This window comes from Pelophylax lessonae (genome assembly GCF_965119305.1).
Source record: "Pelophylax lessonae genome assembly, chromosome: 2".
NCBI lineage: Eukaryota > Metazoa > Chordata > Amphibia > Anura > Ranidae > Pelophylax > Pelophylax lessonae.
The window spans coordinates 327,428,953-327,444,309 of NC_138769.1; the positions used below are offsets into that span (position 1 = coordinate 327,428,953).

At 46.8% G+C, this 15,357-nt stretch overlaps 1 protein-coding gene across 6 annotated transcripts in view; it reads left to right on the top strand.

Annotated features, from left to right (window-relative positions):
• Window positions 1-15,357, top strand: part of PUM1 (pumilio RNA binding family member 1) — a 137,418-nt gene that overhangs the window by 78,858 nt on the left and 43,203 nt on the right. For all 6 annotated transcript variants that reach the window (XM_082247703.1, XM_082247704.1, XM_082247705.1 and 3 more), the window contains exon 15: window positions 13,012-13,279. In XM_082247703.1, coding sequence (XP_082103829.1) covers window positions 13,012-13,279 — 268 coding nt within the window. The remainder of the gene's footprint in view (window positions 1-13,011; window positions 13,280-15,357) is intronic.

Sequence of the window (15,357 nt, forward strand, 5' to 3'; positions counted from 1 at the left end):
CCATTTTGCCGGCGCCCGCTCCGGCCGCATGGTTTACATGCACGGCGGCCATTTTCTTGTAGCCTCCATAGGCTTACATAGAGCGCCCTGGCAGCATCACTTCCTCTTTCCAGGAACACCGATCGAGGCAGCAGCAGCAGCGAGGGTCTCCTCAGGTTTTATCCTTCTGTTCTTGCTATCCATTGCCTGTGTTCAGTTTGTATATTCCCTGTGGGGGTCTCATTGTGCCTGAGTGTGGTGCGGTGGGCTGCGCTTGCCGCGCTTGCTAAAAGGGGGCAGTTAACCCTTGGTTGTCTGGCATTACAGGGGCAATGGATTCTCAGGAGGGCAAATTTCCTACAGTATTGGTGGAAAGCCAGGGGACCGCTGTTTCCCCCCCAGGGGGGGATTTAGCCACTATTGTGGCTGGCCTTGCTGCCCAGGTGCAAATGCTGGTGGCTGCTCAATCTACTAAACGGCCCAGAGTTGCTCTGTCCTCTGATTCTGAGGGTGAAGGTGATGGGGCTGTTCTGGCAGGGACCTCCTTATCGGGGTCCCGCTCCTCTCTTGATCTAGTGGGGTCTGAGGTGGAGGCTGAAGTTGAGGGGGTTGATAATTCTCCCCCTGGCTCGCCTGAAGAGCTTGCAATCATGGATGAGTTGATTGCTTCCATTAAGCAGACGCTACGTTTGCAGGACGAAGTGTGTCCCCCCGCTGCCTTGGCGGCTTATGGGACGCAGAGGAAACGCAGGACGCCGCAGGTTTTTCCCTGCAATGCTGATTTTCAGCGCGCTGTTAAGGATCAATGGCGCGATCTGCGCAAGCCTTTTGCGGTACCAAGTAAATTCAAGCTGCGTTATCCTTTCTCGCCTGCCACTGATGAACGGTGGTGCGTGCCTCCGCCAGTGGATCATGCAATTGCGGTTTTGAACAAAGCCACTGCGATTCCTGCAGAGGGTTCCCCTGTTTTCCGTGATGCCACGGATAGGAGACTGGAGTCTCTTGCCCGTCATACTTATTCTGTTACGGGTTCTATGCTTAAGGCTCTGTTTGCTTCTCTCATGGCGGCCCAGGCGATCGCAAGTTGGACGCAGATGCTTAGGCGCGTCCTAGTGGCCGATTCGGCCTCGGCGGCGACCCTGGATATGGTGGATCAGATCCACCAGGGTGTCATGTATCTGTGTGATGCGGACCTGGACCTGATTCCGTTGGCTGCACGTGTGCACAGCGTGGCGGTGTTGTCTCGCCGCCTGGTTTGGTTGAAATGTTGGTCGGTGGACCAATCTTCACGTAAGACCTTAGCCAATCTGCCTTATGATGGGTCTCGCCTTTTTGGGGAGTCCCTGGATGTGTTGATTAAGGGGATCACCGGGGGTAAGAGCACTCTCTTGCCCCATTTCCCCAAGGCTAAGGGGGCTTCTGGGAAGAAGCATGCTAATTTTCGGCCCCCTCAGGGGTCCTTTCGTGCCTTTCGGCCGCACTACAAGGGCAAACCGTTCAAAGGCCAAGGCTCTCAGAAGAAGCCCTGGTCTGGGAAACAGAAGTCCGGCCAATCCGGACCTGCAGTCCATAACAGTTCGGCCTGAAGGGGCGCCCTCACCCAGTTTTGGGGTGGGGGGACGCTTGCTCGGTTTTCTTCAGCCCTGGTTGGCCCGTGTGCGGGACGGATGGGTTCTGGAAATCGTTCGATCTGGTTACAAGATCGAGTTTCTCTCTCGGCCGGAGAGCAGATTTTTTCCCTCAAATCTTCAACTGTCTCCAGAGCGCCTGCGGGATCTGCACCTGGCGGTGCGGGACCTGAGGGCTCAGGGAGTGGTGGTTCCGGTGCCTCATCGGGACAGATTTCGGGGGTTTTATTCCAATCTGTTCACCGTGCCCAGGAAGGAGGGCAAGGTTCGTCCGATTCTGGACTTGAAGGCTCTGAACCGCTCTGTGCGGGTTCGCAAGTTCCGCATGGAATCCCTGCGGTCGGTGGTGGCTGCCCTGGTTCCGGGGGAATTCATGGCCTCCATCGATTTGAAGGATGCGTACCTTCACATCCCCATATTCGAGGGTCATCAGAGGTACCTTCGATTTGCCATTGCGGAGGATCACTACCAGTTCGTGGCGTTGCCCTTTGGTCTCGCCTCGGCTCCGCGGGTCTTCACCAAGGTGCTTGCACCGGTTCTGGCATTATTGAGGGCCCAGGGCATTTCTGTCCTGGGGTATCTGGACGACATTCTGGTTCGGTCTGCGACCAGACAGGGTCTGGAGGAGGACCTGTCTGTCACAATGCAAACTCTGCAGGAGTTTGGTTGGACGATAAATGTTCCAAAGTCGACACTGAGTCCGTCGGTTCGTCTCCCCTATCTGGGAATGATACTGGACTCGGTGCAGGCGAAGGTCTTCCTGCCGGAAGACAAACTCAGGACTCTTCAGGAGGAAGTCAGGTTCCTCAGGGACGTTCCGACCTCGTCTCTGCGGACGTGTATGAGATGTCTGGGATTGATGGTCTCGGCCTTCGAGGCGATTCCTTTCGCGCAGTTTCACACGCGGGGTCTCCAAGCGGAGATCCTGTCCAGGTGGGACGGGCGACCTCAATCTCTGGATCTTCAGATCTCGTTGAGTCATCGCACCAGGGAAAACCTTCTGTGGTGGCTCCAGTCCCCGTTGGTGTCCGGGGGCAAGTCGTTTCGTCCGATCTCGTGGACGGTAATCACCACGGATGCCAGCCTATCGGGCTGGGGTGGAGTTCTGGGCGTTCTGTCCGCCCAGGGGACCTGGTCGGAGGGGGAGTCTTCCCTTCCGATCAACATTCTGGAATTGCGTGCGATAAGGCTCTGTCTTCATCGCTGGACGGACCGGCTGCAGGGTTGCCCGGTTCGGGTGCAGACGGACAATGCCACGGCGGTGGCCTACATCAACCACCAAGGGGGCACCAGGAGTGCCCGAGCGGCTCGAGAAGTGGCCGACATTCTGTCTTGGGCCGAGACTCATGTCCCGGCGATAACGGCGGTTCACATTCCGGGAGTGGAGAACTGGCAGGCGGACTATCTGAGTCGCCAGACCCTGGATCAGGGGGAATGGTCTCTCCACCCGGCTGTCTTCCAGATGTTGTGCGCGAAGTGGGGTCTTCCAGATGTGGACCTGTTCGCGTCTCGCCTCAACTACAAGGTGAAGAGGTTCGTGGCAAGGACGCGCGACCCTCGGGCAGACGCGTCGGACGCGTTAGTGGCCCCGTGGCATCAGTACAGGCTGATGTACGCGTTTCCACCGATTCAGTTGCTGTCCAGGTTCCTTCGCAGGTTACACTCGGAACGCAGCACGGTGATTCTTGTGGCACCGGACTGGCCTCGCCGGTCCTGGTACACAGACCTCGTGAATCTGGCGGTCGACGCCCCTTGGCGTCTGCATCTTCGAGACGATCTACTGTCTCAAGGACCGATTTACCATCCTGCTTTACAGTCGCTGGCTTTGACGGCCTGGCTGTTGAGACCGAGGTCCTGAAGGAGAAGGGTCTCTCTCCAGAGGTCGTTCATACTTTGATCAACGCGAGGAAGTCTTCCTCGGGGAAGGTTTATTACCGTACTTGGAAGGCCTATTTTGCCTGGTGTGAGTCCAGGGGGTTTTCACCCCGCACGTACTCGGTTTCCCGTGTGCTGTCTTTCCTTCAGACGGGTGTCGATCAGCGTTTGGCGCTGGCTACGATAAAGGGTCAGGTGTCTGCGCTGGCCGTTCTGTTTCAACGTCCCGTGGCTTCCAACTCCTTGGTTGGCACTTTTATTCAGGGTGTGCGGCATCTGGTTCCTCCTAGGAGGGATCCTTTGCCCCCTTGGGACTTGAATCTCGTTCTATCTGTGTTACAACGTGCTCCTTTTGAACAGATCAGGGAGATCTCGTTGTCTATGTTGTCCAAAAAGGTCGCCTTTTTGGTGGCGATCACTTCGGCTCGCAGAGTGTCGGAACTGGCGGCTTTGTCCTGCAAGTCTCCGTACCTGGTTGTTCATTTGGATAAGGTGGTCTTGCGACCTAATCCTTCTTTTCTGCCGAAACGAGTTTCGGAATTCCATCTTAATGAGGATATTGTTTTGCCTTCGTTGTGCACGAAGCCTAAACATCCAAAGGAGGTGAGATTGCACTCTCTGGATGTTGTTCGGGCGATAAGGGTTTACCTTAAATCGACTGAGTCTTTTCGTAAGACGGACTCCTTGTTTGTTCTTCCAGAGGGTCCTCGGAAGGGCATGGCGGCTTCGGCCTCTACCATCGCCAAATGGATCAGGCAGGCCATTGAACAGGCCTATGCTTTGCAAGGGAAGGTTCCCCCTGTGCCTGTGAAGGCGCACTCTACTAGATCTCTGAGTACGTCTTGGGCCTGTCGTCATGGGGCTTCTGTAGCCCAGGTGTGTAAGGCGGCGACTTGGTCGACCGTGCACACTTTCACAAAATTCTACAAAGTAGATGTTCAGGCATCGGCGGATGCTTCCTTTGGCCGCAAGGTTCTTAGTGCGGCTGTTCCCTAGGGTCCCTTGTTGGGGACTCCTGGCTGTTGGGATAGTTTTTTGTATCCCCTGGTTTTTTTGTCTTTTCCTGGGTTGTTGCTCCTGTTGAGCACTTATTTTTGCTGTTGCCCAGCTGGTTTCCTTCCTTTGGTAAGGTTCCTTTCTTTGATGTGGAGACTGCGTTGCCTTTCGGCGCGGATGCGTTTCCCACCCCTCATGTTTGCACTGCTTTGGGACGTCCCCATATGTGACGAATATGAAGAGGCGGCGACTGTCGGAGGACGTAAGAGAAAACGGAATTTTTGTAAAATCTTACCTGTAAAATTCCTTTCTCTGAGTCCTCCGACAGTCGCCGCCCCCGCCCCTCTTTTGGGGTTTGAATGTATACTCTACTGCTATTCCACTAAAACTGAGATATGGTTGCAGGAAGTAGGAGGGTATTGACTGAGGGGACCACCCCTTGAGGGTGGGATATGTTAAAGCTTTATTGTTAACATATTCTGTTGCCTAGCTACTCCTTCGGAGCAAAGTCTAATACCCCATATGTGACGAATATGAAGAGGCGGCGACTGTCGGAGGACTCAGAGAAAGGAATTTTACAGGTAAGATTTTACAAAAATTCCGTTTTTATAGTGTATTCCGCTTGCACATCTGCTTCAGTTTGGCCGCATCGCAGGATACCCGCGGTTTTCATGTGCGTTTCCTGTGGTTTCCTATAGACTTCTATGTCCCTCATTTTTGGTGTGCTTTCTGAAAATATCTTCCAAAAATGTAGGACATAGTAGAAGTTTATGAGAAACCACAGTTGCGCACATGAAAACCTTGGGTATTCTGCGCTACACCGGTGCTGCAGGCAAACTGCAGCAGATGTGCAAGCGGAATACAATATAAAAAAAAAGAAGCGCAGTTTCCATTACCAATAATGCAGTATTTAAAACCCAAATATCTTATGTATATTTATATTGCGTAAAAAAAAAAATTGATTACTTCTTTTAAAAGCAAAAAAAAAGCAATGACCAATTTTTTTTAATTTTATTTTTTTAATAAAAACGCCAAAAGTGGATAAAACGTACTACATGCTTTTCTGCAGCTTCTCCATGAGTCTACTGAACCAAAAAAAAACACCATTTTGCATTTGAAAAAAGTCCTTGACCTTTTCCAAATATGCAGCAGCTGAAGAAAGCATACATGTGAACGTGTCCCATAGGAAACTATGTTAAATGAACTCTAGTGTGAACCAGGCCTAAGACGCTTGGTAGCAGCAGCATGCTTTTCTTTTTTCAGCCTTCCACGTTAACCAAGACAATGTGCTTGTGCCGCTAGTGCAAGTACATCAGAAGGAGATTTCTATTTATTTTCTGGTTGTTTCGAGCTGTGTGTCTCCCTTTTTGCCACTGCTTCTGTAAGAAAGACTTGACTCTCTTGGCCATTTCTGATAGTCCTCGTAAAGGGGAACCAATCATTTCATAGTGGTTCAGAAATATCATCATTCAAGCCTTTTGGCCTTAAGAATCAGATTCCACTACTTTCTTTTTAAAGGTATGCTCTTTTCTAGTTTTATCAGTGCTTTTTGGCATCAGGCAACTGTTTTCCACATTTCCAAGGCCTTCTAGATTTACCAAGCCTATGAAATATAAAACCTAAACCATTAATTTGCATTTTGTATCAGACAGGCCTTTGCACTACATATTTAATGGTAGATCTAAAGGAGATTGTATAATCAGATTGTGTAGTGTATGATCACATTTAGTTATACCGTGTAGATTTTCAGGAATCCTATAATGCCAGCTTTGTGCATAAGGGCTTTAAGGCAGCTCTTTGTTTTTGGTTGGGTATTTTGGCGTTTTGTTTGCTGTTTTGCCCACTCCTCATTTGCACTGCTTTGAAATTTCCCGGTTGTCTCTGAATACCGTGCCCCCCCTCCATGAATAAGAGAGAAAATTTGATTTTTGTATTCATAAAAACCTTTACTTGGAAGCTCATTGAGGGACACAACCCCCCCACCCAAACAACCCCTCTGTGTTTTATGGTCTCACTGTATTCACTGCTTTGTTGTAAAATATGGGAGTGGGAGGGTTATTCCAGACTCTTCCGTTTTTTTTTTTTTTGTTTTTTTTTTTTTTTTTTTTGCCAATGTCTAGATTTTCCTGTAGGCCGTAGTATAACACAACTGTCTCTGAATCCTGTGTCCCTCAGTGAACTTCCAAGGAATTTTCTGACCCGTACAAAAATCTTGTTTTTAAAAACCTGTTATTCTTATTATAGACTTTAGTTGCATTAGCTGATTCCAAAAGTGATATGTTGCTTGGCTGTGACTTATGCTGGCCATACACGTATAATTTTCGGATGAACGAAAATATTATGAAAATTCTTTGTGCATTTAATAAATGGAGGAATGTCGTTTGAAAATTTCAGTTCCTTTTTAATATTCAATTTTAAAATTTAATGTAATTTCTGAACCAAAACGGCTTGGCTGTTGAAAGCCAGGTGCTGAAGGGCAGGGGATTGTCTGCTTCAGTGATCCCCACTCTGCTTAAAGCGGGAAAAGCGACTTCTAGACAGATCCATCATTGTACGTGGAAGTTGTATATTGCGTGGTGTGAGTCTCTTGGGGTTCCCCCTTGCTGTTACTCGGTGACTCGGATCTTGGCCTGATCAAAAATTTACCTTGACTACTATCAAGGGTCAAGCCTGGGCCTTGGCAATTTTCTTCCAAAGGCCGTTGGCCACCCCATACCCCGGTACGTAACTTAATCCAGGGGGTGCGAAAGCCGTTGCCACCTGGGACCTTAATTTGGTGCTGTCGGTTCTCCAGAAACCTTCTTTTGAAAATATTCGGGAGATTCCCCTGCTTTCCTTATCCCAGAAGGTGGCCTGTTTGGTGGCTATTATTTCTGCACTCAGGATGTCGGAACTGGTGGCGTTGTCATGTCGTTCTCCCTATCATGTGGTTCACAGGGATAAAGTGGTGCTTCGTCTGGATCCATCCTTCCTTGTGATGGTGGTTTCCAGTTTCCACTTAAATGAGGATATTTGGCTACCTGGTCGTCTGTTCATACCTTCACAAACTTTTACAAGGTGGATGTGCTGCTGGCATCTGCAGATGCCTCCTTTTGGCAGCAAGGTTTTGCAGGCTGCTGTTTAAGGGTTTTTTTTTTTGTGTCCCTTGAGGGTGTTTGTTTTTTTTGTTTTTTTTCCAGATGGGTCTAATCTTGTTGTTCTGAGTCTTTTATGTTGCCTGATTGGCTATGGTTCAGCCTTGGGGAATTCTTTTCTGCTGTTCCACCCCTCATTTTTATGGTACTGCTTGGACATCCCTACTGTTGTGAAGAACAGAGACTGCGTCCGTCAATTAACAATAGAGAAAATTGGATTTTTGTCTTGCCGTAAAATCCTTTTCTCTGAAGCTCATTGACGGACGCAGTACCCGCCCCTCTATTTTGAATTGGGTTGATATTTTCTCTGACACTGCTTTGTTACAAAACTATACCTCCTGGGACTGCCCATAGGCGTAGACAGAACATTTTTTCTGTCTAGTGTCCTATTCCTGTAGGGGGCAGTATAACCCTACTGTTATGAAGAACAAAGACTGCGTCCGTCAATGAACAGAGAAAAGGATTTTACGGTAAGACAAAAATCCAATTATTGGACGATCGCGCCGAATGCTTTTCTTTTTTCCGGCTGATATTCTCATTGTGTGTATGGGCCTTAACAATTAGAAATTTGAACCAACGTTCTTGAAACTAACATTTTTGACTGAAAATCTACACAAGCATTAGTTTCATCTCATGTTTCCAGCCTTCTCTGTTTTTGCAGAGCCAGCAAATGGGACATATCGTGGAATTCCAGCATGCAAAGACGATTACCTGTTTGTTTTTGTTACTACTGGGTTTCCACCCGTCCAAATTTCATGGACAGGATATGATGGCAGCGGGTGTCAGCGGAGATGTCTCCGCTGACATCTGCTGCTCCATAGGGCTGCATGGAACATCCAATCGGGTCCGCCTTAAAAACTGACAGGCGGACCGAAAAGCCTGTGTGAAAGGGGCTTAAGTGATACAGTTCAGATAAAAAGGAGCTTCTGTCATTTGTATTTATTAAAAGTCAGCAGTTACAAAAAACTGTAGCTGCTGACTCTCAATAAACAGACACTCCCCTGTCCCAGGATCCAGCGATGTGCTTGGGTTCTTTCCATCAGTCTTCTGTCCCCAGCGCCGGAATCTCAAATGTGGGCACCCGGCTGTGACCGCTTGCAGTTTCACAGTCTGTTGCCCTCTGCACATGCGTGAGCTGCGCTGGGCATTGTGAATGGTCCGGCAGTCTTATGGAACCTGTAATCCGTCCCAGAAGACGGAAGGGAGGGGGAGAGGAGAACTTCTGCTCGGATCGCCTAGGCAATCAGGGCTGAAGTGGGAGCCAGTACCTGTCAAAACTAGGTACTCCCTCCCCCTAAAAAAAAAAGTTAAATTTCCTAAAGAGACGGGGGGGGGAGAGAACATGCCTTAAAGCGGAACTTCCCCTTTTGGGTGAAGCTCCCCTTTAAAGGAAAGCTGTCAGAATAGTTATTTACGAATTGCAATTGCTTACTTTGTTTTGATGTTTCCTGACTTAAATACATGAGGAGTTCAATTTCACTATATAAAAAAACACAAAATTACACAGATTTTTTGATTATTAGATTGCTAAAAATCCTGTATGGTCCAGTACTATTTTCGTATTTGACATTGTTGGTTTAGGAATGTTAAGTGAAAGATCCTCGTTTCCCAGATAGCAGTGTTGTTTAGAATTCGAAGCTGTTGATTTCAAGAGTAGTAACGTTTAATCCATAGTGCAATCGCAATATGTCATCAGATGCATCTTTTGTGGCACATCTGCATTTTTTTTTGTTTTTGTAAATGTTTTTTGTATGCATGTATTTTGTAGTAAAGAATAAAAAAATGTTTTATTTTTAAATTTTGAGGTATACAGGTATCATTGACCTGTTTTTTAGAAATGGCAGTGCTTTTACTTAATTTGACAAAGGGTCATAGCAAGTAATCTGCTGGTTTTACAATTAAAAACTCAAAGCATAGTTGATCACGCTAAGGGTCTTATCTCTCAATGCTATGGTATGCTTTTGAGTAATCCCCTGGATAGATATCCCTCCCAAGGCCCGAGAGAAATGAGAAAGCAACCTGGGTCAGTTGACAGGGAACCAGTGGGATGAGGTGCTACAGGCTGTAGTTACTGGCGAACTGATTTATTCCCAAAGAGTATCTCAGCTATATATAACTCTGCGCTCTCATTACACTCCTGCCAAGCTCCATGATATGGGCATCCTGGCTGATTCATTATGTTGTAAATGAAAGAGAGACATGGGTGTCCTTATACACCTCCTTTGGAGGTGTCCCAAGTTAACACCAATACTGGAGGACTGTCCTGGATATCCTTAATAGGGTATTTCAGACTACTATTCCTCTTGACCCTAAATACTGTATATTAGGTTTTCTTGGTGACTTAAAGAAAGAGTTCTGCCCCCCAGGAAGAAAATTAAGTCAGCAGCTATTTTCGTATCGGTTCTCGGGGGCTGCCGCCGCCATTCAGGGTAAGGCGACCCGGCAGTGCAGCCTTTCTGCTTCACAGCTGGTTCCCTACTGCGCATGCGCGCTGCGCTTTCTAATTGGCCCGGCGATACAGGAAGACTGGGGGGGGGGGACTTCCAAGGGACAGCGCTGCGGCGCTGTCTCCCGGAAGGGTACCTGTCAAAACCAGGTCCGCCCCCCCCCCCCTGAAAGGTGCCAAATGTGGCACAGGGGGAGGAAGCATATAAGTGGAACTCTGCTTTAATACCAGGCGAGCCCACGAGAGTGGCAATTGTGCTTTCTTCCAGGCCTGGAAGCTACTTCTCCTACTTTGGAAATTACCTGAACCCCCTTCTTAACAACTATGGGTGTGGCATATGGGACATACCCTTATCTTTTGAAAAATAGGTTTATCAACATAGGGGCTGTCTGGGAACATTTGAGCGATTATGGGCGCCATGGTTGGATACCCACGGGCTCAGTCCCCATGAACTTGTACAGTTATGGCTACTGCAGTGTCCCGGTTGACCAGTTTCCAACAAGACGGGTTCTAGTGGTGGTGTTTTCAAGGGTGTGTATGCTGACTGTTTCTAGTTGTAATTTTGACATGCTTATAAGTGTATATCCTGGTGCAGATAATAGGCTTATATACGTTTATTGTATGCCTTTCTTAATCTGTTTGGCTGATGGTATATGCTTTGCTGTTGTTGATGTAGTATTGTATCTGTTTAATTGCAATTCAATAAAAAAAAAAAAAAAAAAAGAAAAAGAAAAAAAAACCTTTGTTTTGTTTTAAAAAAAAAAAAAAAAAAAAAATAAAAAAACTCAAAACTGATGAAATGTGAGCACGACTAGGATTATGAAAGATAATAGAAGTAGTAATATGCTGTGCCTGGCATAAATAGCTGATTATCAAAATACAAAAAGTAGCTGACACCAAATCTTGAATATTGCAAAAGATCAATCATAAAGTTAAAATAAGTGCACTTATTTTACCTTTAGGATTATGAAAGGCATGGGGCACCCTAGGAAACAGTGGTTTCCATAGCATGCTGCTGCACCCCCTTTGCTGGCACGCTTTTGCCGAGCAGTAAAGGGGCTTAAGGTGGGGGGATACATAAACAGAATCTGAGGTGAGTCGCTATATACACTGCACACACATAATATAGTCCTTGTACCCACAAAATACTCTGAATTACTGTACAACACCACAAATAAAACCTCAAGACAAAGGATCATTTTATAAAAATTAGACATTTCCATTACATGCACTTTTTTCCGTTTTGAGCCTACCTTACTTACACCAGAGTCCAATGTTCCCCCTTACATCAGAGGTCCATCTTAAATCGGGGTTCCCAGAGTTCCCCTTTACATCCTTTTAAACTGTAAGGGGCCTTTTACACTGAAAGGGTCAACTCTGCGGACTATGCAGGTGTGAGGGCGTCTCTGGTCACCACAGAGTTCCCCTTTACCCCAGAGTGTGCAGATTTTCCCTTTATATTCGTGTCCTCGCTCCTTCTTGTATTGCTGTATTCACTTGTTCCAGGGTCACAACCTAGAAATGCCAAAATCAGGGGAGGAATGCCAGATTATTTCTAGAAGGGGGGTCAGCCAAGGCATTACCCACATAGCACAGGGTTCTTTTACCTTGCATGCACCCCACGTCCTGCATACAAACTCCAGCATATAGGGATCCTACTTTTCAGCTCCCCACCCATAGAATGACATACCGCGTGACTGCACGATATGTCGTCACCCTTCCCCATCCCCCTCTCTCCTTACCTCCAGCACTGTGCCCCTCCCCATTCTCCCCTTACATCCGTGTCCCAGTGGGTTCCCTCCATCTCAGAGTCAGACTACCCATTCCGTTGTCTGCATGGCAGAACCCGGGAAGTGGAGCACTAGGAGGCAGATCAAGTCTGGAGAAGAAAGCTACATCCTCCTTAGAATGCCAGGACCTGTGCAAGCACTTCACTGGTTGCTAGGATGCCAGGCGGGCCTAGTAACCAATAGCTTTTACAGTGGTGGGCAGAGGCGGTGGGATTTGGGAGTGTAAACCACCATAGAAACTACAGGGGGAAGTTGGCCTCTGTATGTTTTGCGGATAGTTTTGTCCTGTCCGCAGACCTTTTATGGGCGGGAGAAATCGGGGTAGTTTTTTAGAAACTGTCCCTAAAATTATGTACGATTGGCAACCCTGTTACCTACAGAGCACCCTACAGCTTTTGCATTCTTTCCAAGAAGACATTCCTGTATACTGGTTTTCATTGGATCTGAATAGGTGCTTTGAATGGTTACCAGGGGTGTTCTTTGAGGATGTAAGCAAAGGTTCAGCATGCAGTACTCTTTTTCATTGTGGCGAAAAAGTACTGTGTGATTAGCTGTTTACAGAGCTGAAATTTCTTAAATGGGGGGTAGTTGGTGTCTGCACATATTTTCTCAACATCATTAAAGCAGACACTATCAATCAACACTGATTATTTTAAACCTTATGCTACTAGCAATAGTAAGTCGATAGGAAAGTGCATCATACTTACTTTGTTTTAAACTTGTTTTTTACATTTCTTCAGTTACTTCCTGGTTTCTAGGCCTAGGCAAATGATGTCATACATCCCAGCAGTCTTCAGGAGGGGAGGAGGGGTTTTCTCAACTAAGCACACCCTCCTGCTTGCATGCCTGAGCTAAGGGCAGATGGATTCCAGGAAGTAAATGCTACATGAATCATTTGCCCTTATTCAAGATGGCCACAGCAGGAAATGCTAGGGAGTGTTTTTCAAAGTGATCTCTCAACAAAATAAAGCACAGAGACATGGATGGATGGGTGAGTTTGCTTTGAATATTAACAATGAATTAAATGGCGTTTTTGGTTTGTGGTGCTCAGATGCAGTGTAGTTCTGTTTTTAAATACTGCAAACAAGGTAAACTTTCTGTTTATTATGTTTTCTTTCTATCAACAAAAAAAAGACGCTTTAACAAGATTTCTTTTTTTGCAGGAGGACTGACAAATGGCAGCGGCCGATACATATCTGCTGCACCAGGGGCAGAGGCTAAGTACCGCAGTGCGAGTAGTGCATCAAGCTTATTCAGCCCAAGCAGCACGCTTTTTCCATCTTCCCGACTCCGCTATGGTATGTCTGATGTGATGCCCTCAGGTCGGAGCAGATTGCTTGAAGACTTTAGGAATAACCGTTATCCTAACCTTCAGTTGCGAGAAATTGCTGGCCATATTATCGAGTTTTCACAGGACCAGCATGGATCTAGGTATTGTACCTTAATTTACTGTGCATTTAACCTAAAATCATTCATTCATTTATTTCTCCCCCCCCCCCCCCCCTTTTGTAAAAAGAGGTGTTTTTTTTTTTTTTTTTTTTTTTTTTTAAATGACATGTTGAAATGTATTTTAGGGATCTGTTTAGTCACAGAATCTGGTTTAGGTCTTAGATGTGTGAAGCATGTATATGAGTCAGTGAAGTATTACTTTTCAGTCAGCATATTAATACAATCTTGTGCAACAGTGATACTTGGCTGTATTGTGTACCTCTTAAAATGGCTGGCTATGTTTACCTAGTACCTAGTGATGGGTGCCCCTAAAGTGTACACATTTATCACCAATACCCCAAAGTGTACATAGTACTGTTAATTCTAGGTGCAAGCTTTACGTCACAGATTAACACTGTAATGCTTGACGTATGTTTTCATATACAGTATTTCACCCGTTGTTGCGTTGAAAAATAGGATTTTTGTCCTCCCATAGGGTTATACTGTCGTCTGCAGGAGAAATACACTAGGCACGTAGAAACCTAAAAGCCAGCCCTTTTCATGCTCCAACTACTCCCACCTGCTCAGTTGTAGCAAGCTGTCCAAAGTGAAAACACTGGAGGGAGGAGAGCTATATTGCTCAATGGACTTTCAGAAAGGGATTTTACAGAAAGTACAAAAACCCTTTCTTGTCCAGGTTGTGTCACATGTTGCATTCCAAATACAAGAGGAGCAATTCTTTTTGTTTCTGGTCCCTCCAGCTCACAATCCTATAAGTCTGTGGCAGCCTCCAGAGCTCCCTCTGAAGCCCCTGATACAAACGGCTCGGAACATTGTCCCGTGCTTGAGTCCCTACATTCATCAGAGTCCTTGACTACACCTTCTGCCTCCCCTCATTGTTCTTATCCTGGGAGGATTTTCCTGCAGTTATTCAGGATTTTACAGACCATATTGCAACTGTGATTGTTCATTCTGCTAGCAAATGCTTTAAGCCTACCTTAATGCTTTCTCCAGAACTATTATCTAACCTGCTTGCAGCTTTTGCAGCTTCTGAGGCTTTTGCTGTGGGCGCTGCATTTGACAAAGTCTCAAAATCCTTGCCAGATGATATTGCCTCTGAGAGGAGTTGTAGGCAGCTACCATAATTCCCCAGGGCCTAGAGGGACCACTTTGGCTCCTATTGATGGTGTGTGTCACGTTTACAATGAAAAAACAACCTGTTGGGATCCCTTAGAGAGAGGCCCTAGGACTTCAAAAGCTTTTATAGACACGTTACTCCCTGATGTCCTGTACATCTTGAGGCTTATGGTGGCCACCTTTTTAAAGCAGTCTTGTTTGCCCAGTTCTACTACAGGACCTTATAAACTCCCCTTTCTGTCATTGTGGGACAGACCAGACTGATTCATCTGAGACCTACCTGTGTATACTGTTAGCTGCAGAGTGCTTTCTAGTGTGACCTTGTCTCTGACAAGTGACTTTGTGAGTATAGTAGGGCTGATGTGTCAGGAGCTACCTCGCTATTTGAACAGCTGAGCCCCATTACATTTTTTCCACCACCCCCAATCTTATTGCCGTATAGGTCAAGATTGTGGAATCGACCGCTGATGTAATCTGCTAGGTGGAGTGTTGTATGCATGTGTCCCACCCTCTCTTCCTGCCATTTTGACTAGAGCAAGCACTGTCTCACTGAAGCTCTTGCTCTTGAAGCATCGCACTGCTCTCTAGTCTCATGCCACTGACCTCCTACAGTGATTTTGCCCCCTCCCATATATCTGGAACCCAGCTGCCCAAGTTTGGGAGTATTGAAGGTCATGTTGTACATTGGGCCTAGTTACTTGCTGCTTCACTTAGCAAAATATCTTCCCAAAGACAAAATGAGGATGTTTACACTGCCACAGGTGACCACCTCCAATGCTCTCCTAGTAGGTTTAGAGGCATATAGCGGATATCTTAGAAGGATCCAACACCTTTAATGCCTTACCTGGGATTCCTTTTGTAAGGTGATCATCATTCATGTCTCCTGCAGCTTTGTCGAGCAGGACCTTGGCGTCTCCTGCATGTCCTCAAGAGCCTCCATCTCC